The sequence below is a fragment of the Podarcis vaucheri genome (genome assembly GCF_965113315.1).
Source record: "Podarcis vaucheri genome assembly, chromosome: 4".
Taxonomy (NCBI): Eukaryota; Metazoa; Chordata; class Lepidosauria; order Squamata; family Lacertidae; genus Podarcis; species Podarcis vaucheri.
This window is the reverse complement of record NC_138762.1, coordinates 63956671-63982802: the sequence shown is the minus strand read 5'-3', so window position 1 is coordinate 63982802 and position 26132 is coordinate 63956671. Positions and strand designations below refer to the sequence as shown.

The 26132-nt window shown below is 40.4% G+C and overlaps 2 protein-coding genes across 6 annotated transcripts in view; both read left to right on the top strand.

Annotated features, from left to right (window-relative positions):
• GK (glycerol kinase) overlaps window positions 1–13083 on the top strand; it is a 38886-nt gene extending 25803 nt beyond the window's left edge. Inside the window, exons 15-18 of the mRNA XM_082221202.1 lie at window positions 1026–1233; window positions 1568–1648; window positions 8640–8726; window positions 10360–13083. Coding sequence (XP_082077328.1) covers window positions 1026–1233; window positions 1568–1648; window positions 8640–8726; window positions 10360–10373 — 390 coding nt within the window. The 3' untranslated portion in view covers window positions 10374–13083. The remainder of the gene's footprint in view (window positions 1–1025; window positions 1234–1567; window positions 1649–8639; window positions 8727–10359) is intronic.
• A 2168-nt stretch (window positions 13084–15251) lies between these two features.
• Window positions 15252–26132, top strand: part of LOC309530808 (uncharacterized protein) — a 42910-nt gene continuing 32029 nt past the window's right edge. The window contains exon 1 of one of the 5 annotated variants that reach the window (XM_082219960.1): window positions 15252–17483. The gene's annotated coding sequence lies outside the window, so the exon portion shown is untranslated. The other 4 variants (XM_082219959.1, XM_082219963.1, XM_082219961.1 and 1 more) reach the window with 4 other exon arrangements.

The window sequence follows — 26132 nt, the reverse complement described above, 5'->3', positions numbered from 1 at the left end:
GCTTATGTGGGTTCTATTTTATGTATGTCTTCCAAGTCCTCTTTGTATCATGACAGTTTCAGTAAATATCGCTATGCAACTCTGTTTTTGATGTCATCTGTAAAAGTTCAAAATCCAGCAGCATATGTTGACCTTTATATACTGTAGTTCTAATGAGTTGGGTGTAAACATTAAATTGGATGAGTGTAATACAAGGCAACAGACACTAGGGGGCCTTCAACTAGGGCTCGTCCACACTTTTCTGCTTGTCCTTTGCCTAGAAAACACTGGTCCAAAAGGTTTCTCGCTTGTCCCATGCTTTCTAGGCATGGGTCTGAACAGTTTTGTGTTTGTCCCACAGCTTTCCCTGGGGAAACATGGTGTTTAGCACTGAATCACAACAAATGGCAATCCACAGAAAACCCAACTGCCATTTGGTCCGATCCAGCTGTAAACCATGATTTTCCACTGGGGAAGCAGCAGGGCAAATGGAAGTGTGAATGAGCTTTAGTTTTACTAAGAAAAAATCCATTAAAATTAATGAACAGTACTAAAAGAGGTCAGTTACTTTCAACAGGTTTACTCATGAGTAAAACTTGGTTGAATACTACTCTAAATTTGGACATGTGTTGGGGGGCGAATTCTTTGACCCACGCACTATTTCAAACTTAAGAAGATATTATTTAAAAGACACAAGCTTGCCCTTTCTCCTTACTCATCTTTTATTAAAATCTCTGGAAGCAAATAACCCTGGGGTTAATTAATTGCAATAACATCCAGGATATTAAGATCTTTACAGCTGTTACCAATTTCCTCTACTTTGTTTCTTAAGAACCAGTGCTGCTATCTCTATTATTTTTTTTAATTAATAAGCTATATATATTTGGTTTTAACTCAGATTCTCATTTATTTTTCTACATTAAGCCAGCCTAGAAGAACTAGAAATAAGGAGGGGCATTTGTAGATCAAAAGATGAAAATTGAGAAAACAAAACAAGCATGCTGCTTGGTGTTCTAACTTCACTTAAAATGTGATTACTTCATTAGCCTGTAAATACCTTGCTATGTAAAGCAGTCCATAAACACTCTGCCTTCATTTTTGGCTTATTAGTAAAGCCATCCATGCCTGAAACCACTGCACTGGGAGCAGCAATGGCAGCAGGAGCTGCAGAAGGAGTGGGAGTCTGGAGTCTGAATCCTGCTGACTTTACAGCAGTGACCAGTGAACGTTTTGAGCCACAGATCAATCCTGAGGGTAAGGAGGAAACTCATATACGTTATCCATTATCTGGGCATTCATCAGCCCATGCTGGGCCTTGGTCAATTCACATTACTTAGAGGGACTAGTGCAGTTTGTTCCATTGGTAAAATTAGACTAGTAGAGTGAGTGCGGGTGTGTTCTGGGCTAAAAGTACGGTGCTTTTTACACTTCTGTTTGACTGTTGTTGTCACTTGATAAAGAGTTCGGGAGACCCTTATCTAGATGTGACTAACAAGACCAGTCCAGATCTGATATGAGTAGATAACATTGCATCAGGATATGTGTGAGAGGTTAGAAATTGGGATGAAAAATTTCCTTGCGGTTTCAGAAAGCGAGTATCGCTATACCAGGTGGAAGAAAGCTGTTCAGAAGTCAATGGGCTGGGAAACAACAGAACCACAAGTAGACGGTAAGCCATTACAATTATTCCTAGCTTGTGAAAATTAGGCTGCGTTTTTGTTAGAATGTCATTCACCTTTTGTGATTAATGCTTTTGTAAACAGAGGCTCCTCTCACCTATTTTGTTTGAAGACAAAGTTTTAAACTGGCTGCAGCAAAGAACATACACAGCTTTTTAAACAATTCTAACTTCAATAACAGGTGGTTATGGAACAACTCATTTATAAATGCTTTTAGCCAAGTATATAGAAACTAGAGAAAAAACTAGGGCACCTGGCAACATCTAAATAATAGCTATCTGCTTCCTCTTCACTGCCTGAGGTAACGTTTTAATGATAATTTTATATGGCATCAGGAGCTCAGTCTAAAGGTTCCTAAGCAGAATTACCTATGCATTTTGCAAATCGGAAACATGTTTATATATGAACAAATTCTAAAAAGATAGAGTGGCTAAAAAAGTTATTTGAAACCAGTGAAACAGAGGTTCTATGGGACTTTATTCTCACATGTATAGTAAATAAATTGGGTAGAACCAATCTATGGATACTATGCTATCAAGTAGGATTAATTTTAAATAAGAGAAGCTGTCCTATCTGCTGTGTCAGCAAAAGGCAAGAAGGGGCTTGCAATCCCACATTGACTGAAATCCCACATTGGCTTATAACAACCAGAATAGAAAAGTGTGTGTTGAACAAAATTTACTGATTCTGAGACTTATAGATTGCTATTGAAGTCGCATGAATAATATATCCCAACTCTCATGTTGAACCTATTAAACTTTGGCTGCATTTCATTGACCCAATTCACATGTTACATTAATCCATAGAACAAAACAAACTATGGTTTAAGGTGAATGGGCAGTGGTAAGTCGAGAACAATCCTTGAAGAGAAACTAACAATGAGTCTAGATTCTGACAATATAACAAGCCAGACTCTGGAGTCCAGACTCAGCTGAAGGGGTGGGCAGGGGGGAAGGAGTGCTACAGGAAATTCTCAGCAGCATGTGTTAGTACTCTGTTTACATTAAACCAAAGCTTGTATCCAATTAAGTTCAATTCAAGTGTAGACCAAGTGAAATTATTGAGCCTAAGTTAGCCATGCCTATTAACTTCAATGGGTCTTCTCTGAGTTGGACTAGCATTGAGTACAACCAATTGTTTTAAACTATGGCTTAATGTGATGTGAGAATCAGGTCATTGTCATTTACAAAGTAACACTAAAGAGCTGGCCTGTAATGATATCCTAAGTATGCAAATTTGAGATGCAAGTCCTATTTCTTTCAGTTAGATTTCAGCCCCCCCCCAGGTATGCTTAGAATTATAGCCTTAAACTGTAATGATTTGATTTGAGCTTTTTTTCCCCCAAAATACAATGATAAAGCACATACTTCTGTGCTTTATCATTAGATTGTTATAGATGCATTATAATATGAAATCTGAAGAAAATAATAAAATATTGGCTCCTTCAGCCAACGGGAAGAAGTTGCATAAACTAGATCAAAGGTTCTCAAACTTCGTGATTTCTGGGTGGAAGGAGTCCTTGGACCCTTACTGAATACTATGGCTTTTTATTTCTTTAAAGCCTTAACAGCTGCAGAAGGAAGTTTTAGTTAAGTAAATAAAGCTTCTGGTTGTTGTTTCTTCATTAGAATAGGCGTGTAAAGAAGAAACTCAAGTTTAAAGGTCCATGTTCTTACTAGACAGTAAAAGTTGAGGGCAACACAGTAACAGGAGAGAGGGTATAGTATTCCCAAGAATAGTGAGAAGATTTGAGAAATACTGGACAATGTTCTCTCTGATTTGTCCTGTACATCCAGCCTGTGGCTCCATCTTGCAACAGAAACAGCTGCTGCATTCAAGTGTGCTCTACTAAACGTGATGGCATTCATGATAATAAGGGGGTAGTAGCTCTGTGAGCTTGACCTTTTTACACACACCCTTTCCCCCAATGTTGGAAATAATCACTTGGTGCTACTCTTAACTGGGCAGGAGCCTAGATTTATTCCTTCACTGTGCACACAGGTGATGTCTCTATTCTAGTTGTCCCCTCCCCGAAGCAATGGAACAAGGAATGGTACCTATCGCCAGTGCTGGTTAGATCTGCAGCAGAGGCCGTGTTCTGGCGAGGGTGTTCTCTGTGATTGCACTTATCTATGGAATTCACTCCCTGTATATATTTGCCCACCACACCTTCTTAGATGTTCTGTGCCAGGGTGAACACTATTATTTTTGCCTCGGCATTTAGTGGCCTGGTTCACATCAAGCATTCAGCAATAGTTAACTATAGTTTAGCATGAACAGGCAGCATGCTGGTGCTAAAGGTCACCGTTTTGTTTCTACCCCCACACCTGGCTGTTCTACATCAAGCACAAAAAACCATAACCCTTGGCTTTTCATTACAAAGGAACACAAGCTCATGGTCTGTTTCACTCCAAAGTATCCTGGAGTGGGAGCCCAGTTTGTTTCTTGACTCCCCAATACAAAGCGGGGACTTTGGTGTTTTTACTGTATTTGAACATTAACTATGGTGTTTATGTGTGAACCAAGCCAATGATATCCAATGCTAATGACACTTACACTGTTCTTCAGCTTTGGTCTTCACTGGCTCTTTATGTGTTCTGATTTTGTGTGTGTGTGTGTATCTGTATATATTAATTCTCTTAAGTTATCTTGCATAGATACTGCATTTATAACTCACCTTAGTGACAGTGCACTTTAAAGGCAGTTTAGCAATGGCTAGCAGACATGGAAACCTCTGTGCTGATTCAGAGATTAGAAGAATGACACTGTCTTATGTTTTCATCCCATCAATATAGCAGCACACAATGAACGTAGACCCAGACCAATAGAACAAGAATTTGAGACTGAGGAAGAACAAAATCTGTGTTTCCTGTTTTGGGCATCAGGGTTCTCCTCATGAATGTGCGCAATAAAACAAGGAAGAAACCAGCTCTATAGGGTGTTGTGTTTTATTCACAATTAAATCAAATGAAATGCCCAGAAACAAAGCATGAAACTATTTCTAAAGTTAGTATTTCAGTGAAATCATAGTTAATTAGTTTTATAGTGCTATCCTGCACATGTGTACTCAGAAGTAATATCACCTTTGAAGATCTAGATAGAAGTCTGAAAATTAATCTGTTTTAATAGCTTACGTTTCAGAAAAAATGCTATGTAATTATATATATATATTCCTAGTCAAAATGAATTATGAAGCCTTGATTTTTATCAAAGAACGTATTTGCTTTTCTCTTTTTGTCCTTCATGGAGCTTTGGGTATTTTGTTCAGGTTCTAGCAAGCGACTCAGGTCTCCTCTAAGGCTGCCATTTTATGAGATCCCATTTCTTTCAAACTCATGCTATCTTATTTTGCAGAGTAATTCTAAAGGCATCATCATTGCAGTGTTTGATTGGGAAGGTCTGGTTTCAAATCCTTGCTTAGCCATAAAGCTCACTTGGTGACCTTTGGGCCCAGTCCCTGTATCCCAGCCCATCAGCCCAGCCCACCTCATAAAGTTGTTGTGAGGGGATAGGGAGACTTGTCACTGTTTTGGTCGATCACAGGAAACATAAACCTTTCCTAGATAAAAATCAAAGCAAAGGCCACCTAGTTTCTCTTGTTGTCTGTGTCCCAAGCAGGCTTAAATTTTTAAGTAATTTGATGTGGCAAGGTGATGAAGGCTACACTATGAAGTTTAATAAAGGCACCTACCAAAAAAACAAAAATAAAAGTCCCTCTTTAGATACTGTGTCTCTCACACACCTCATCTCAGATGCAAGCTAGGGAAGTCATTTATACAACTCTCCCTGCAGTCATCATACACTTTGGAATGGTATTGGGTGAGTGAGTCCTCACAACAACAAAAAACCAGTCTCTCCCTCATTCTGTGGTGTGCCTCCACCTCAAGATAATAATTTCCTTCTCCCATAGCTCCAGCAGGAATCCTCCCCATAACTATCTGTTGCCATAACCTCTCTTTTTCCTGTGAAAGCTGAGGTTTGTGAGGGTCAAGAAACCGTGCCTTGCTGGTTACTACTATTTTGTTTATACTGTAGTCTCTCACAAGTGGCACCCCTAAGCATTCGTTGCGATCGCAGTGGAGCTGCTGTGACCTGTCATGCAGCCACAAAGGTTTACAGGTGAAGAGGTGGAGTGGTAGCAAGGTGGATAGAGGTGTGTGTATAAGAGGTACCAGGCTCTGGGTGTTGTGGGGCCTGGAACAACTGCATCAAACGCACCATGGATAATCTAAACCAGGGGTCGGCAACCTAAGGGTCATGGGCCACAAGTGGCCCCAGAACCGAGCCTTCTGGTTGGCAAGGCGCTGCTCGCTGCGCTAAACCAGCGCAGTGCCAGGGACTCGCTTCCGCGGCACCAGAAATTGTGTCTGTGCATGTGCGGATGCCGGAAATCGTGTCTGTGCAGATGCAGACGCGCAATCAGCTCCACAGACAGGGCTCCGTGGCAGTGAACCTGCCCGGGCAAGGTAAGCCTTGCCAAACCCTGATCTAAACCATGGGTTGTCCACTAGTCCCTACCGCTCACTAGTGGGCGTTTCAGAATTCCAGGTGGGCAGTAGGGGATTCTACAGCACAAGCTGAATCCTTCCATCAAGAGAGATGAACGCTCTATTCATCTCTCACGCACTCGGTGGTTAGCAGGAAGCGTGGGCGGGCACAAGTGCACAAACACACATGAAAGCGCGAGCGAGTGTAATACGCGGGAAGAGGAATGTTGGTAGCCAAGTTTGAATCTCCCCCCCTTACTTGTGTCTTGCTTATGTTTCTGAGGCACCAAGTGGGTACATCCATAGGCATAGGCTGCAGTAGAAAAGTATCCAGTGACTCTGCCTGTGAATGTATCCATCTTGTATGGCCTGGTATAAGGCAGGCATGGCCAAACTCTGGCCCTCCAGCAGTTTTGGGACTACAATTCCCATCATCCCTGACCACCGGTCCTGTTAGCTAGGGATGATGGGAGTTGTAGTCCCAAAACAGTTGGAGGGCCAAGTTTGGCCATGCTTGATATAAGGTAATCAAGAAAGTAACTGGCTCTGCCAAGTGGTGCCATACGCCAAAAAAGGAAATGATCTAAACGCAGGAGAGCGATTGGTGGGGCGATGTTATAATATGTTTGCAACACAAGGGGAGGAGTGGGAGCTGATGCATGATAGCAGGGACAGGCAGAAGCGGAGCAGAGTACTTGTAAAATAGGAGAAAGAAGGAAAGGAAAAGTTATAGGCAGGGGAAGGAGATAATTGTTGTTGACTAATAATAATAAGTATGCTAACTAACTCAGCCTTACTTCTGGACATTGCCATAAGGAAGGTAAAAGAAAAGAGTAAAAAAGTAGATGAAAAGGAAAAGGAAGAAAAAATAGAAAAAGGAAGAAAAATAGAAAAAATGAAAAAATAGGAGGAGAGAAAACAGGGACAGGCAGAAGCATAGTGTTTAGAGTGGCTCATATTTTGGCAAGTTACGTTTTGTTATCTTATAAAAAAGAAAGAAAGAAGTAATTTCAAATTACTTTATTGTTTTCACATTGAACTTCATAAAGTTAAAAACATTATAAACATGCATAAAGTAGAAATAAAAAGATAAATTTAAGTACTTTAAAAAAACAACAACCCTCCTTTCTACTTGCGCTAAAAAGTTACTGCAGCACTGGTGGGCGGTAAGGAAATTTTACCATCAAGAAAGATGCATTAGTGGGCGGTAGGTATAAAAAGGTTGACTACCCCTCATCTAAACCTTAGGTGCTTTCTTTGTGTACAAATCAAGGGAAGAGGTTGCAGAGCACTTTGGGCGAGCTCTTCATTGTTTTGAAGGCTATTACTTGAGTCTTTTGATAACTTACCAAGAAGACGATAATGGAATACATGCTGTGTATTCCATGCTGTGTCCAAGAATGTTTGAATAGGTCAGGGATGGCATTTTGAGTGTGTTGCGACCCACTGCTGAGTAGGGTATCTTTGATATAGAGAGGAAAAGCTTGTTGCTTAATCAGCAAAATTGGTGTGAGGTGGGTTAGAATGTAAATGCTTGAGAACCATTGAACTAGATGCAAGTTTTTGTTCCTGAAGGCAGCTTTAATCATAGAAACAAAGAATTGTAGCATTAGAATGGACCACGAGGGTCATCTAGTCCAACCCCCTGCCATGCAGAAATTTTTTGCCCAACATGGGGCTCAAACCCACAACCCTGAGATTAAGAGGCCAATGCTCTACTGACTGAGCTATCCCAGCATGTATGCTGCTCAACTAGTCAAGTTGCTTCTTGACCATATTGTTGCCTAGTATCCATGTATAAAACAATCTAGATTAGATAACACTATATTGTAAGCCAGTGGTTTTAGCACATCTGTAAGGGATCATGGGGTGAAATACCGGTAAATACTGCTATTTTGTGCTTTTGATTGCAGTCTGGGTAGTGGTAGATATATATTCTGCTTACTGAGGTTGTAGTATGCATGATGATGGAGCAAACAGATTCTTTGAAGGAGGTACCCAAGGGACACTGCACATTCATTAGGCTTTGTTCATGCAATCTTCCTCTTTTGAAGAGAGACTTGCATGTGCAGGCCTGTGCCTGTAGCTCTTAAATTGCACATTAACATGTGTGTGTTTATGAATATATATGTGAGTGGAGACACACATTCACGTGCTCCTCCATCACCCATGCATTCTCTCTAGAAGAATCTTTTAAATACTTAACATCAGCTTTGTTTTGGAGTTCTGTATTGTCTGCTTTATTAATATTTGATTGGCTTTGCCCTAAATCACATTGAATATTGACATTGGATGCAAAGTTGGAATATATCTTAGCGGAAAGGCTTGGCTCAGCTCTAATTATTACTGTGTGTTAAAACTATCTGTAGCATTTTGCAGATGTTGCTGCTTTCTTGTAATTTTTATTTATTTATGTGATTCCTAAATCTTGCAATTTACATGTATCTCTCTTTTGATTTGCTTGACTGGAACCTCTCCTACTGGATGACATCAGGTGAAACTAGTATCTTCTGTAGTCTGCCTTTGGGCTTTTTTATAATGAATAGCCTGTTAATGTTAATCGGAGCAAAGTACATCTCAGGTTAGTTTATTATTATTTGAACTAGCTTATTTTTACAAGGTTATCACTGCTAGTTTGTTTTCCTTTTGTTTTCAGTATTCTTGTTCTGTGTTGAATAAACAGTGGCACAAATAGCTACAGCTTCTCAAGACATTGATTTAAGATTCTCTGGAACCAATATTTTCTGTAGGACTTCTGCTGTCAGCCACACTGCCATGATTATTTTTTTAGCATGGTTATAGGTTCTGATTTTCTACTTATTACAACAAAATTATGCATTCGAGTTATCCTTTGAAAGCTCAAAAGCTACATAATTTATTTTAAGAAATCAGCATTTTCAGACATTACGAGCAAATCTTTAGAACTTTCTGGACCAGCAAATAAATGCTTAGAGTGAGCCAAACAGGCTGTTTTTCCAATTCAACTCTACAAAGCTGACCTGCTGATATTTCAAGCACACTGTTAAGGTCAAACCATCATTAACATCAAAAAGATTTTGTCTCCTAAAAGAGTGTGCAATTTTGTTGGCTGGTTGGTTTTTAAATTTCCCTCAAACAAATTATACTGATGATCTAACTTAGTCATAAGATTAGGGTCTCACATTTGAAAAGATCACGGTGGTTCAATATTTTGATATAAACTTCCATTTCATTTGCAGCTTGTGGAGAATATGTGGTGGGCTAATTAGTCTGGATCACTACTGGAAAAAGTATACGCATGCAGCATAACCACCCCAAGTCCTACTCCTTTTTAGAGTGATGTAGCATACAGGGATAGCCAACATGGTGCCTTCCCGATGTTGATGGATTACCATTCACATAATTCCCGATGTCTGACCTTTATGGCTGGGGCTGATGGGAGTTAAAGTTCAACACAATCTGGAGGGCACTACAGTGGCTGTACCATTCTGTAGAGAATAAAGTTAATTGTGCTTGTGTACATGCCTTAGCATGTTACTAATAGCAGAGGGAATTTCATGGATTGTGTACTTGCAGTAGATCTGACAGGTGAGTGTCATCTGCATGGGACTAGTGCAGTATGTTTCAGTGCACAATCTAAATTCTATGGATGGTGTCTTATTTTTTCAAGGCAGTGAGCCCATTGCAATTTATATTATGAAGCCATAATTCACTTTAGAGTCGACCCAGCGGTTTGTAGGTTTGTGGTAGATATGTGCAGTGTTCTTCCCATGATATAGAGAAAAACATTTGCAGAATATTAGTTGCTTTATTAGTTCTCCTTTAGCTGACTTGTGGGGCATGAATGGGCTTCCTATCCAGAATTTACCTACTGTAGCTTAACGTAATCATTTCAATGAGACTTGTGCAGGAGAAGTTGCCACTGGATTTTGCCTCTGAATATCAGACCCATCTTTTGTATTCTTTACTACAATCAAATCTTGAGGCTATGTTCCAAAAGATTTGACAGAGACTGGACTAAGCCCTAATTGTTCTTTGTACTGTGTTTGCCTCTCTCTACAGAGGTAGAACCCATATGAAGACTTTCCTCTTCTTTCTCCACACCCCCCCCCAAAAAAAAAAGAGAAAGAGAGAACTGCCTTTAGCTAATCCTCTCCTCAAAAAGTAATCATAAACATTGCATTTTGTTTTCAGCAAGAAGTATTCAACACCTGACAATATGTTTTCTATTTAAGGTAATTGCAAATGAGGCTCCTTAATGGATTTCCAGGAGATTGCAGCATCCGAAGAGAATCTGGTGCTCTCTTCCAATGTCATGGGATTGTTTTGACTTGGTTAATTGTCAAAATAACATGAATATATAGGAGAGGACTTGAACGTGGAATGAGGAATACACACAACATTGCTGCCCCATATTCCCTACTTAAATGTACACTGGGATGCAAACCTTTCGTTAACTTCCTCCACCATCATCACCTGTTTTATACATTTCGACATGGGAAATTGCCACAAAGAAAAGGGTTGTATTATTGCCAACTGTACGGTTCAAAAACTTAGCACAGTATGCACATCTGTAAAGTCATGATGGCTTTTTCCATTTCCTAGAAAATTGCCCATAATGGTGTCTGCCAGTGCTATCTCTCTAGTGACCAATGGAGCAACGCCTGTCTATATCGTCATCAGTTTAGACTCTTCCAATATTGAAGTGGTTAATGGTGCTTTTTCCTTACACAAAAACCTGAATAACTGATTTATTCTCTTCTGTTCATGTGCATTGTCCATCATTAATGAGGACCCTGAATCCTGAAAGTGCCACAAGTTAATTAACAAGATTATTTTTCCAAATGTGTATTTAAGATTTAAATATATGTGCTTTCACCTATACATTAGCAAGCCAGAGACCTAAGCAGCAAAGAAGCTCCACATGCAAAGTACTACATTATGGTGTAAAGATACAGATTAAATAGTTTTGGATGCACTTGTTATGCTTTTTTTGGGCAGCAGGTTCAGTCCAAATGAACCTTTCCATTGTCTGGATGTGTTGGAGCTGGTGGTGTAGGAATGGGAAAGTTCAGGACCAAAGGTCGTCTCTTAGCATAGCCACATTCTGGACAGTGACAATTTTGTGTCTTGGGTGCAAGTGTAGGTTTTTAGGCATCAAAGCAAAAGCACTAGTTGCTAGCAAAAAATGTCAAAGCTAAACTGACACATTTTCAAGTGATCCATTCTACAATCTTTGAAGGGAATTGTTTCTTTTCTAAAAAAAAAAAAAATCAGTAGAAACACCTGTCAGCTCACAACCTGGTTCCCTTTTCTGCCATTACCATCATTGACACCACCATCAGATTTTTCTCTGTATCCCTTTTGCTGAAATTGGAATGCTGTAAAGGAACAGAATAATGGAGTGGGGACTATATTAGAAAAGGCAAACAAGGACAAATAACCCCTTCAAATCTTGAATGTAACAGGGTTTCATCAAAGGTCACTCTGGTCCTCCCAGATATGTCCCCCACATTATTATTTTTTCTGCTGCCAATGCTGCCTGTAGCTGGAAGGAGTTTTGATTTGCACATCTCTGAAATGAATTGGACATAAGAACGTGTTGGATCCAGTCTGCCTTGTCCTTTGAGATGCCTCAGATTGCTTTAATGTACCCAAAAATGGCAGCAAAAAGTAGCTCCTACGTGGATAAATGACATAGCTTACTCCCTGCTATAAAATTTCATGCAAAAGATTATTTTTGGTAAATAAAGAGGGCTTGGTGTAATCTTAACATGAAATTGCCTGTTTTGAAAGTTTGATGTGTATTTCTAAGTATGTGCACTTAGGAGCTAAAGGGAATGTGCATGCTCAAATGGTTTCCATGTGTGTCTCATGTGACTTTGTCTTCACTCTTGCAGAATATTTGTGTTTGATCACTTGGGAAACAACATTAAGCATTGGAAATTCAAAGGATTTTAGGTCTTTATAGGACACTTAATATCAATGTCTTTTCATTAAGTGCAATGAAAATCTAAAACAATGGTCTCTGAAGCTGCAGCACATTCTGCACTTGGTGTAAATTCTAGAATACTCTTGACAACGTTGTCCCTTAAATGTAGATTGGGTTATAAATGTTTCAGCATGTTGATAAATGTAATGACAAAAGCAATTTGGAATATTGGTTTGTGTCAGAACTTCTGTACATGTGAACTTGGTAGTAGGATATGTAAAACTCCACGTCTTAGCCTTATAACTTGCACAGGCACAGTGTAGCTTGGACCGTATTTGGCAAGCCAAGGCTTTTCCCCTGCTAGCACAGGGGACAGCCTTGTTCTCTTACAATGTATTCTGCTTATTTCCATGAGCTTAGCTTTCAGAGGAAAGTGGGAGGGGAGAGCTTGCAGGGGGCAGGTGTTTGGCAGGCTGAATAAACTGTATTTTTCCTAGGAAGTCAATGGAATGGACGCAGACCTAGGGTGTTAAGTGTGTGATAACATTGGGTTTCAAAGATATGAGTTAAGTGCCAAATACTAACCCCTTTTTCCAAACAAATGATGAAACAGCAAACCATAAAAGAACCTGGAAATCACTTGTTTCTTGAGCTGCCTTCATATGTGTTTGGCTGATGCTTTGTTAAACAATGTGTGATGGGCAGTTTCTGGGGGGTATATAGGACATTAAATTATTTTTTGAGATTATAATTACAGTTGCAATTTTGTAAAATGTACTTAATTCTCTTTTTTTCTACAAAACAGAATTAAATTAACTGTTCACTTTTTGTGAATGGATTCTTGTGATTCCCCCCCCCCCCTATATATTGTGACACCTTCAAATTTAAATGGGCACATGGAAAGTATGTAACAGCAACACTGGCTGGTTTTGCACTGCTGAGAATACATGTGACTTAAAATTACCTAAATCTTGTTTGCAATTATGTTTGCAATGGAAGCCACGAATAAATTTAAAATGAAATCTGATTCAAGTGTGTAAATGCTTTACTGTTTGTTTGTGGGAAACAAGCAAATTCTACTTCACAAAATCTCATCCTGGGATTCTCTTTTTTCTTGCCTTAAAGCACAGGTAAGCAAATTAAGGCCCAGGGGCTGGATCTGGCCCAATCGCCTTCTAAATCCGGCCTACGGAATGTCATGTTTTTACATGAGTAGAATGTGTGCTTTTATTTAAAATGCATCTCTGGGTTATTTGTGGGGCATAGGAATTCGTTCATTATTTTTTTCAAAATATAGTCTGGCCCTCCCACAAGTTCTGAGGGACAGTGGACCGGCTCCCTTCTAAGAAAAGTTTGCTGACCCCTGCCTTAAAGTAACATGGCATGTTAACTTGTAAATCAATTTTGTTTGTTTGTTTTCTTACCTAGCATTTCCAGAACTAAAATGGCAGCATGCCACCTCCGGTACATCAGAGTGTAGTAGCCATTCACTCCCCGCCCCCCGGTATATGATATGTCTTGCATATCTAGTTCAGTAACTTATAAATCAAAGAATTATAGCAGCACCATTAACATATTTTTAAAATAAGAAATATATTTGCTTGAATTGTTGCATTTCTATCTTAATAAGTTATTGGAACACTTCCAGTCAGTTACTGACTGGTGGTATTTAAAGTACAATCTTAATGCCTATTTACTTGGGTGTAAGTTTTATTGTATCCAGTGGTAATTACTCCATATTAAGTGTCTTTTGTTGGTCAAGTATATAACCTATAAGTCTGGTTAAACCCCATGGAGCTCACCTCTGAGTAAACATGTGCGGGATTGTGCTGTTAAACTGTAAACCACTATAGTACTGGCGAGTGTGCAAGCTCTTCTCTATATTTTATTTAAGTTTTGCTTCCAAACCACAACTCTCCATTTGCACTTGAAATTCTCCACAGGGATAGTATCATCACCTCAAAGTGAGGATTACTTAAGACTTCAAAGAAATCGGCAAAAAACAGTTAAAACTGAAAGGTTCGTGAAATGGTAGGAGATGGTTTCATGGGCAAAGGATAGCCTAGCTGCTATATGCCCCTTGTCTTTTCAAAAGTGTTTGAGTGTCCCTGTTTTACAGCTGGGTAAGAACCAGCCTGAAGACTAGTGTATTTAAATAATAAGAAAACTTGAACATCACAAGCTTTTAGGAGATAGGAAACAGATTCCCAGTCTTGACTGCTAGCTTGTTTTTTGGCTTTTGTGCTACAAGCCTGTGGTGAGCAGGTGCATTTACTGATAAGACTCTATGGATTCTCTTTGTTTTGATTTATGACTCTTTGTTGAGGTGGTGGTAGTTTTCTTCCTACTTGGCCTGTACCAAACAGGGTTTAATAAAACTGCATATATGACTTAGTTTTCCGGAGTGGAGCCGGGAGGGGGGAACTAGAAAATTTGTCACCAAACCTTTCAAGCTATTAAGGAAATACTTTTGTTGTTAAAACTCCTATTTGATCGGCTGTGGAATTAGTCTTCTGAGGCTCACATAGCACATGTTGTTATTTGAACAAACTGTTTTGCACAAAATCATTTGCACAGATGTTTATTTCTAGTAGCTGCAACTGTGCTTTGCTTCCTTGATAGCATTTTCCAGTACTGCTTGAATTAGCCCCGAGTAAATGTCATAAGCAACTTTTCTCTTTTCATGTAAATGAGCATGTGCACAAACTATTCCACAATATAATGAGCCTTGGTTGCTCTGCAAGTTCTTTTTTTAATTTTGTTTTGAAAGACCCAACACATTATATTTTCTGCATGAAAGAATTGAGTTTTATAAGCAGCATTGTGTAAGCTGGAAATTACCAGATGTTTATAATTAAGATGAAAAAAACATTTATATTTTCCATGTAAAACCTAATTAAATGCCTTGCCATCAGAAGCTCTCTCACTATACTTCAGAAGCAGCGTATGAAATGTGATTCCCCTCACTGCCCTCCCAACACCCAGGCTTGTCTTTTAGCTAAAAAGGGGCAGGTGTCTCATAAAATAATTAAAAACTGGTACATCACCATTTGGCTCAAAAACAATAAAATACAATTGCCAACTGTTTAAACACATTAAGAATAAAATGCCGTGATTCCATTTCTCTTAGTGGCCAGTTCCAGTTTCTTACAAATATACTCTTAAAAATGCTCAAAAACCAGCATAATGCTTTATGATACATGGTTTATTTACACATATATACAATCTGAGCCTATGATTTAGGGGTTCAAAGCATTACACTCCAATAGGTTCTTGCTTCTCCTAAGGTGGTAGCCCAGGATTCAAACTCTCAGCCCACATTGTGCCCTGACCTCACCTTCTCCATATTGTCGCTGCAGACTGAAACCTCTTTTCCCTAGCTCACATCAGGCGGAAATATAATCCTAAACCTATTACTACTGGCCTTTGTCACTGCTAACTAACACAGAGCTCAGGAAGGGGTGAATCTCACAGTGAGATCAAGTTAATTAAGAATGCTTAACTTTGGCTGAAGTGCATTCACAAATAGTTTCTTAGAAATATGGACATGTAAAGGTTTATACTTGAGACACAGATATGGCTGGATTCTATATCTCAACAGAAAAAAACATTATTATTCTAAGCAGATTCTGTATTTGTTCTTAGGAATCATCTTAAACACTGCAGAACTACATGCAAAAAATGTATGACTCCCAAAACCAGAAGTTCTAATTGCATGTATTTATCAAATTACCAAGTAATTGTACTGCTGCATGAGTTTTAATTAAAATACATTTCTCTGCATAAAAATATAAAGGATTAAGTGGGACCTTATAATTAACTCTCTATGGAGTAATTGTAATAGAAAATGCCAATGTTTAACTTGCATTAATTGTTTAATACAGCTTGGCCTCACCTTCTTGGGAAAGTTAGTTGATGGAGAAGGAACATTATTTAGGAGTGGCATAAAGAAAAATAATGCTGCAACTGAAGCTTCTTTCTGAAGGAATAGCTATTATTCATTCACTTCACACTGAGCAACTGATTAACAAAATATATTACCCCTGTTTTGAGAGAAATGAAGGTAATGTGCTCTCAGCAGTAGGCAGCAGCTGTACTGTAATAATAAACTTGAACATGGTGATATCATTGACTGCAAGTTATTTACAGATGTGATGAAATGAATTATTGTAGAGAACTGAAACTTGACAAATCCTCTGCATTTCTGAATTAAACAAATGTGGGTATGAGATGTGAAATTCAAGGGAGAGGAAGGAAAGAAGACAAGGTATAACTGCTGGTCCATAGTAAACCAGTGCTCTGATATTCAAGCAAAAGGATCTATATAATCAGTCTACATGTTAGAAAATTTATTAGCTCTCTCTTACATTTATGGAAGGTCACCACATATGCTGCCAGCTGAGTCATAAGATGTTTATCCACCATGAGTGGCCTTAGAAGCCAGTTAAATTGTCTGTCAAATTCCAAAGGACTTGGAACACAATTTAATACAACATTAACGTCTGCAAATCTCAAGGTGTCCTAAACCATATTTATGTCACTGATGAGCTCTGAACAAAAGATTGTGACTTTAAAACAGGACCAAATCATTTGACAGAGCATAAATGACAGTGCTAGTGAGCCTTTTCTTAGGAAGACATCATGGGGACCAATAAGCTTCAAAGCCAAAGTGTATTGACTGCCTTTCAGTTCAGGCATCCTGGGCAGGTTCCATTTTCATTTACAGATTATGTGTGTCCTTACTGATGCAAAATAATAAATGAGTCAGCACTGTATATCCTCACTGCTAAAAATACATTCAAAGTTACCCATCTGACCTCATTTCAGGTGGTGTTTAGGAGTTGGGGGAAACAGTCAAGTCAAATCTGCTTCTATAAGGCCACTAAGGAAAATGAGACTCGGTTAATGAAGAAAAACAAATCAAATATATTGACCAATCACGAAATGATGCCATGACAAGAATTCAAACAGTAAGACTGGATAAAAACACTTAATATACAAATAATCTCAGTAATTGCAGGACTAAACCATTCTTGGGTCATATGTGTGGAAGGAAGGCATTTGAGTAAACGGTTTCTGAAATCCATTTTTACACATAGGATGTGACGGTTCTCCTTAGCGTTGGGTTATATTTTTTAAATTTTTGCTTGGTAACCTTATGAGGGCGCTTAAGACTATGCAAAGAGACTCTTCCTCCGAATAACCTCTGCAGAAGCATCTCTCCGGTGATGCGTTTCCTCGTGTGAGAGAAAGCTAACAAAACAAAAAAAACAAAACACTGCCATTGGGGCAGTAGCTGTTTTTGTGAAGAGGAGCGAGGAGCTTTTGTGAAAAGCCGGCGAAGCGGGCATTATTATTAGCTTGGCCCCCGGCCATCCCGAGGGAGCGCGTGCGAGCAGGGAGGCGCAGGCTGCGTCGCCACAGCAGGTGAACAAGCCGCCTCGGCCTCTCCTTCCAAGCCAAGGGGAACTGGGGGCTAAGCCATGATGCTTTCAGAAAGCCGCCAGCCTGAGCGGGGAGGAAAGCAAGCGCCGACCTGCTTTTGTACTTCGGTATAGCAGCAGCTCGGCACTGGCCCTGGTCTTTCCTCCTCCTCCCCGGGCGCCAGGCCGCGCGCGCCGCACAAGGCTCAGCACAAAGGCGCATCAAAATGGGGAGAGTTGGAGGAAAATCAGAGGGTGAGTAGAGAGGGTCGCCGCCGGGAGCCTCCCAGAGTAAAAAAAAGGCGGGAAGGGAGAAGGTGGCGGAGAAACGGGGAAACCGACAGAGCAATCCTCGGCTTGTTTACTGGGAAGGAAGGGGGCGTTTTCGGCGGGGCTTTGCTCCCGTGTAAATGGAGACGAGATTGCAGCCTCGGGCTTCCGCGTTCTGCCTCCCTAGCTAATTCGCGTGTTGCTCTCAGACGCGGCAGGACTGGACGCGGTAGGAAAACCAGTCCAGCGAGAGGAAATAGCCCTTCCCCTCACTCGAAAGCTGCAGCTTCACGCGAGGAGGGGGCGAAGCAGGTCGGCGACTCCCCTGCGATCCTTGCCGAAGCATTGATGGCGCAGGGAGTTATGGGGTGGGAGGAGAGCGGAGGGTTTAATGCGGCAGCAATAGCGAGCGAGAATGGTCACTGTGATTTCCTCTGTGGGCGTCTAACAGCTTCGTATCTGGTTGCATTGAGGGTATTATTATTATTATTATTATACTCCTCTTCCAGGTTGTATTTGATGCAGTAATTATAATGAAAGCCTCTTTCGGTCCCCTAAACAGATTATCCACAAGGTGGCTCCTTGTATTTTGTATCTCTTAAAAAAAAAAAAAAAGTTGTGCGAAACATCCTAGCAAGTTAAAAACCCTGTAGCCCGCAGGATTGACAACACAGTACTGTATTCAAATGCACCTGCCGGCGTAATAACTTTGTGCTGCAAAGAAATGGTAGCTCTTAAATAAAGTGGGGTTGGGTGTGTTTTTGTTTTTTTTAGGGATGTTGAAATTTTGGTTTGGCTGCTGAGTTTACCTCTTGTTGGGATGGCACTTAGGGTGCTTAGAAGGATGTTTCTCTGCTATTGCTGAATGATTCTGAGCCCAAATGGAGTAATTGGAGTGCTTGATGTTAAAGGAGAACATAAATACAGCAGGCATTGTGGAAGCCTGGTAGAATGAAGGGTGAGATACGGTCATCTCTAGATAAAAATGCTATATAGCAGTGGCGACTTAACTTTTTTCGGCTTGAAAGCCGCATTCACTGTATGCCAGCCCTCTGAGGGCCACATGCCGCTGGTGGGCATGGCCAAAGCAAAAGTTGGTGTTGTTAAAGGAGGCATTGCCACCCCATCCATACACACCCCATCTCACAAACAGCACATGCATTCGCCACAGATACCACACACAGAGAGATCTGGGGGAGGGGGATTAAAAGGCTTTCTTCCCTGCCCAGTGCGCACTACCCTTTCTTGCCGCGCAGGGGGGGGGGTATACTGGGTTAGAGAGGTGAGGGACTTTTATCCAGTGGGGTGGGAGGCTGCAAGGATTGCCAGTAAACGGGGTCAAGGATGACCAACCATCGCAATGGCTTAGTGTGCCTGATCTGGGTTGCAGATTTGCTATGTCTGCTATACAAGGATAGGGGGAGGGAGTGCTGCCACTCTATAGTTCAAGCATATAGTGCCAAGCAAATTGAGAGGAATCTCAGTTTTACTCTACCTTTATCCTGTTTTTCATGTAATTATCTCCTAAAACAGCTCACACCAATTAAAAAACAGACAGGCGCAGTACCATCAGGCTTACAAAGAAGCACAAGAGAAGTGAAAAGCAAAGGTAGAGGAGATATTTCAGTTCTTTGAGGTCAAAACAAAAAGATGAGCAGGCACTTATATCCATTGGGGCCAGGATGATCTTTCCTTGAAGGCATTATTGCTTGAGTTGGTAGCTCTTTTTTTCTTTTTTTTTTGAGCAGCTGATGGAGCCAGCATGCCCTTTCCCCCATGCTTCTGCACAAACATGTAACTAAAATGATCAAGGGGCCGGATGGAGCAAAGAACAGCTCCTCTTTGCAGAATGGTTACAAAGTTTGGGCTTTTTAGATTAGAAAATATTAAAGCAATGTATAAAATCAGGCACCATGTGGAAATTCATTTGCATAATTATAAAATCTGATATTATCCAATGGTTCCAGTTGCTGGAAGATTCAGGACAAGACCCAAGGAAGTACATCATTGCATAGCATGTAATTAAGCTATGGACATAGCGATGCCACCAACTAGGATGACTTTAACAGGGGATTAGACAAATTCATGGAATATATACTGCATCCGGTATCAAAAGCAGTATGCCTCTAAAATAGCAGTTACTGAGGAACACCAGCAGGTGAGTGCTATTGTACGTATGTGCTGCTGATGGGCTTCTCATAGGTGTCTGGTTGGTCATTTTAGGACGACAACACTAGGCTGAATTGGTGTCTAGTCTGATCCCACTGGATTCTTCTTCTGTCTGAACAAAATAGAGTGAAACATAAAAAGTACATATTGACATCTGTTCACAGTTTGGGAATGACATTGCTGGCTGACATTTATTGGGTGTGTGGGTGTTTGTGTTTGTGTATAAAGCTAAGAAATAGTCATTTCCCACTTATTCTGATTCTCCAAAGTAGATTTTGGAAGGAAATTTCAGAAAGCCATTTTTATTCTCTTAAATGCATAAAGAATTCTACAAATAACCCACACCTTCCTAACTGCCCTCTGCTATCCAGTGCCATTATAATCAATGTGAGTTTTGTTTGTTAATTAATTCATTAATTTCTATTACAGCTCTGAGTATCTGAGTATCACAGGATGGTTTACAATATAAAAACACAAAAATACATGTTGACTTCCCAGGGAAGTATTCACTCAGCCATTGACGCCTGTAAAGCTGTGCCTTGATTCTGATTTCATCACACCCTGGATTTCAAAATATATTGAATGTCATATTTGTCCATGATTTATGATGTCTTAACAAGTTTGTATGGCTTCTGACTATATTTACAGTAAGCTTCTTTATCAGTTTCTGTCAAATTGCGATGTGAATTTAAAATTCAATATGGGAATTACGAAAAGTGATTAAGGAAAGCAGTCCCAAGCCAGTACCAAATAATGTGGCAAACTACTGGTGAGAGACAATTCTGATGAGCTTATTACTATTCTTAGCCTTGATTAGTCCACAGTAATAATCCACTAGCGCCAATTGAACTCTTCCAGTAAAACCTTCTGTATGGGTGTTGATGCCAAAGCATATTACAGTAAATGGGATTTTAGCATTCCTTTCTATGCATAGGTGCCAACTCCCACGGGCCAAGGTCCCTTCAGCCCCCCCCCCCGCCCGAAATATTTGAGGAGGCCAGGGCCTCACAAATTTGATAGGCATTGCCATTCAAATGGTGTGCATGTGGTCGATTATGCAAGGTGGTGCTCACCTGCCCACCCCCCGTCCCCCAGTATTTTATTTCTGTGGGATGATGTTTGCTTGTTATTAAGAAGTCTGAGAAAGACCTTCTACACAGTTTTGAATAATTAAACATTACTGCTACCACACTAATTTAGAAGCCTTTTCAGCTGCAATAATATAAATAAACAGCCTGAAATCCAGGTCACTAAATACTCAATATGACTTTTTAAACTTTGGACAACGCTGCACACACAAGCCACATCTCCAACCTCCCTAGGTATGCTCCTCTTTTAGATGTCTGCAGAGGTCTGTTTTGTTATAAAGCTACTCGTGGCCAGAGCTCTGCCTTATCAGGGATTCCAGTCACAGGGAGGTTTCTAAGTGTGTTCAACCAAAAATGCTTGGAAATCCTTGCATGCAAGTTTCAGTCTCCACCTGCAATCTAAGGCGTTGCATGTTCAGATTCTAATATCTTCTTCAATATCTGAAGCAATATGTGGATATACTTGAAAAACTAGATGAGATTTTGATTTTAAGAAAGGTTTCAGAGGTAATAAATGTTTTAGAGGCTTTAAAGGCTGGGAGGCTTTAAATCAATAATGGGAGAGACAGCAAAATAATTCTATAGCTGTCAAGTTGATGGTCAAATGCTCTATGCAAAGGGACCACAAACTGCACATTGGAGAACTAAAAATTGCTTTTTAAAAATGTTTATATTGGGGATAATGAAAGCAAAAGGAAGAAAATAAACATTCAGGTAACCTCCTGTTATAACTATTCCAATGGAATGAGAATTCTGTGCACTGTTTAAAGGAAAAGTGCTTCAAATTGCTTAGCAACAATCATCTAATTTCTCCCTCTTACGTACAGAGTGGATATATCTGTACACTATATAGTGGTTTCTGGAAAGTGAACATCTTCCAGCTCAGTACATTTTTCATATCCTGTTAAATAAGTTCTATTTTTAAACTTTCATTAAGCAAATCTATAATCCACTCGCATTCATATCTCCACAGAATAAAGCATAAAAAGAAATATGAATATGTGTAGGCAGCTGCCTTAGGTACTGTAACTAGGGATAATGCCTTTGTTTGCCTCAGAATTCTGAAATATATGCCAAAGTAAAACCCAGGCCCCTAAATCCAGATTTATCTTTTTTCTTGGTGAATTCTTCTCCAATATGTGTGCTGCTTTGTTGGAGAAGGTTTCAGTGTGTAAATATTAATTGATGACTTGAATAATTTACTGAACATATGGCAAGCCTATGGGCATACTGAGAATTACCTGATCCATTGCATTGTTCAATATGTGCTGCATATGAAATTGAGCTGTCAGATATTGTTTAATTAACCTTCACTTCCTTTTTTCACTTCAAAACATATTTATCCCTCAGGCCTTTGGTTCTGTTACAGTTTTGTCACCTCCTGACTTCATTTTATGTGTTTTTTTCCTTATTCTTCTCTTGTGTCATACATCACTGCAGATAGATGAGCAGCCAGCTTCTGCAGGTGCAACCTTTCAGATTACACAGAAGTCTTTGTCAGTAAGAATGGAAGGTTAATTCTCAATATGTATATTGCGTATCTGCTGCTTTTAGATGATGTGAATAATAAATATACCCAGTGGCGTAGCGTGGGGGGTGCCAGGGGTGCCGGCCGCACCGGGCGCAACATCTGGGGGGGGGCGCTCGCTGCCTCCGGAGTCGCCGAAGAGCCTCGGGCGCAGGCTGTAGCGGAGCCGCATGTCTCGCGGAACCGCCAAGCTGTGCGCGCGTCCGGGCTGAAGGCGCCCGGCAGGCAGCGGCTCTCAGCGCTCGCAGACAGCGGCTCTCAGCGCTTGCCTTCTACTCACAGATAAACCTTGGAGTTTAATGGGACTTTCTTACATATACAGTCATACCTTGGATTAAAGTCGCTTCAGGTTGAGCGTTTTCAGGTTGCGTTCCATGGCGACCCAGAAGTAACGGAACGGGTTGCTTCTGGGTTTTGCCGCTCGCGCATGCGCAGACGCTCAAAATGACGTCATGCACAGAAGAGGTGAATCGCGACCCGCACACATGCAGACTTGGGTTGCGTTCTGTTCAGGATGCGAACGGGGCTCCAGAATGGATCCCGTTCGCATCCAGAGGTACCACTGTATATAGAATTGCAGTGTACCATAGCTCCACCCTCAAATTTAAATGTTGCTTTTAAAAACACTATTTTAAAAATTATGCAGAATTTGGACCTATGAGTTTGAATATTCAGAACATTTTTAATTCCCCCAAACTGAGGAGACCCTTTCATAAAAGTATCCAAAAAAGGGAACAGACTCTCCAGTATCGTACTCTCCAATGTATGAAAGCAGAGTTTCTAATGTGGCTAACAGAGCTAACTTCTTGTTGTTGTTTAGTCGTTTAGTCGTGTCCGACTCTTCGTGACCCCATGGACCAGAGCACGCCAGGCACTTCTGTCTTCCACTGCCTCCCGCAGTTTGGTCAGACTCATGTTTGTAGCTTCAAGAACACTGCCCAACCATCTCGTCCTCTGTCATCCCCTTCTCCTTGTGCCCTCCATCTTTCCCAACATCAGGGTCTTTTCCAGGGAGTCTTCTCTTCTCATGAGGTGGCCAAAGTATTGGAGCCTCAGCTTCAGGATCTGTCCTTCCAGTGAGCACTCAGGGCTGATTTCCTTCAGAATGGATAGGTTTGATCTTCTTGCAGTCTATGGGACTCTCAAGAGTCTCCTCCAGCACCATAATTCAAAAGCATAAATTCTTCGGCGATCAGCCTTCTTTATGGTCCAGCTCTCACTTCCATACATCACTACTGGGAAAACCGTAGCTTTTACTATACGGACCTTTGTTGGCAAGGTGATGTCTCTACTTTTTAAGATGCTGTCTAGGTTTGTCATTGCTTTCCTCCTTGGGAGGAAAACAGAGCTAACTACTAACAAAATAATTAGCATGACAGTTGCAAACTGTAGGCTAGAACCATAGTTAACCTTTAGCTCATCTAGAATTGTGTGATTTGATACCTGCTTGAATGAATTTAAAACATGTGCAATATAAGTAACCTTGCAGTAGGTATAAGTTGAAAATTGCCTTTTTCATTCTCTTGGGCAGAAAAAGGCACAAAATGGAAAAGGCACTGACTTTTGGTTGAGAATGAAGAATGCAGAGCACACTGTGACTGCCCTCCTGATTCTCTTCCTTTAGCCACAGCTTGAAGTTACATTCACCTGACATTATATATGACACTGGGCCCAGGGAAAGTGAGTGTAGTTTGCCCACAATGCCTTGGTGGGCCAAACACTGAGCCCTGGTGGGCATAATTAGATCCATGGGCCAAGGTTTCCCCACTGCTGTTGTAAACCATGGGTGCATATTGTGGTCCCTTTTGTACATAAAGTGCAAGCATGCAAACTTCCCTCTCCTGATATGTACAGAAGGTATTTTTTCCAGTGGGTGCTTATTAGTTCCTGTGGTAGTTTATACTTATCAGTGACAGCTGGTCTCTGTTGGGCCTAGTGATTTCTATTGGAGAATAATCCTAGCAGTTTTAGTCAACAGTGGATGGTAATATCTTTCCTTAGAAGTTAATCAGAAATCATATGCACTATTTCACAAAATGAAGAAAGACTGCAGCCTTCTACTCTCTTAACTGGGGGTAATAAGCCATATTGAACTCAATGGAGGTTACTTCTGAGTAGGCTCAGTAAATTTATCTGTACCTGTTTGTTGAAGAAGGGGTTACATTTCTGCATTTCGTTTCCCTCTGACATCACTGTTTACAATAAGCATCTGGTAAATTCTGGGATGATGATAATATTAATGGTCATCCAACATTTATATAACATGGATATCTATGCTTACTGTATCAGAGTCAGTAGACCTTGCTTTTCTCCATACACCTACGCTTTTAAGAGCTGCAGGAGAAGCAGATACTCAACATATACCTTACCCAAGAATGGAAATTTTGGAGTCTGCTGCCCTCAAAGTCTATGAAAATGCTTCATTCTATAAGTCAATAAAAAAACGCACTACATTATCAACAGCCAAACTAAATTGTAACCACATATTAGTAAAATAATAATAATAAGGCTGCTATTGCAGGTTGTATTATTATTATTATTATTATTATTATTATTATTATTATTATTATTTAATTTAATTTGTATACTGCCCTATACCCACAGGTCTCAGGGCAGTTCACAGGATAACAGATTTCACAGATTGTAAACACTGAAAAGATTCTTGCCTTGTTGGCTCTCAAAACATGTTTCTGCAGCCTACAAAGAAACAATTACCAGTGTACAGGCTCAGAACAGCAAAAGCATAATTCTTGTGTCTGGCTCTGGGGGGCTGCTGTAGGTCCACCCTGACACCTTTGTTAATCTGACATGTCTTAATATGCTAATTGTGTGTCCTGATTGGGTAGTGCTGCCATCCAAGAGGAAGATAGAAATCTGGCCAAATTGAGGATCCAGCAGCCCTGGTAAAATGTGCCCCAACCTGGAGACAAGAGGTGGAGACCTGCTTGCATAGCAGTGCTTTGTGACTGACTGCGCAGAAAGGCAATTTCCCCTTGGAATTGTTTCTGTCTTTGCAGTGAGCTAGGCAATCACCTCTCCACACAGCCACTTACAAGGTATAGATTTATGGTCTTTAAAGGGAATTTTGGGGGGCAGATTTTGGTGGGACAGTGCACTAGTAGCCCTGTTTGAGGAAACCGCTCCTTAGACATTCGATTTAAAGCATGCTTATGAGTATAACAAAGAATCAGAAACCACAATTAACATACATTCTTCATTTCCCGCAGTGGGCTCTGCAACCTTCTGTAGTCAATTTTGTTCTGTATTTTCCCATAACAGCCAGTAGCATTGTTAAACTGTTTGTGATAAATAGCTCAAGATGCTTTTAAATTAAAAGGACATTTTAGTTAAGCCTCTTCGGGGAGCAGTTAAAAAAAAAAAGAACTGCATTTTACTTATTTGTCCTGTCACTACTACTTCCAGATGGCCTCGTCAACATCTGCTGCAATTGAGACATTTCACTGCAATAAAGATTAAATAGCTGTGTTGAATGGCCATTCTCTGAGGTTCAAGACTCTCTGCATTTCTGGTAAATTCTATGCAAAATACAGAAAACGTGATACTTCAGAGTATAGTGAAAGGGTTTTGTGTGTCGCAA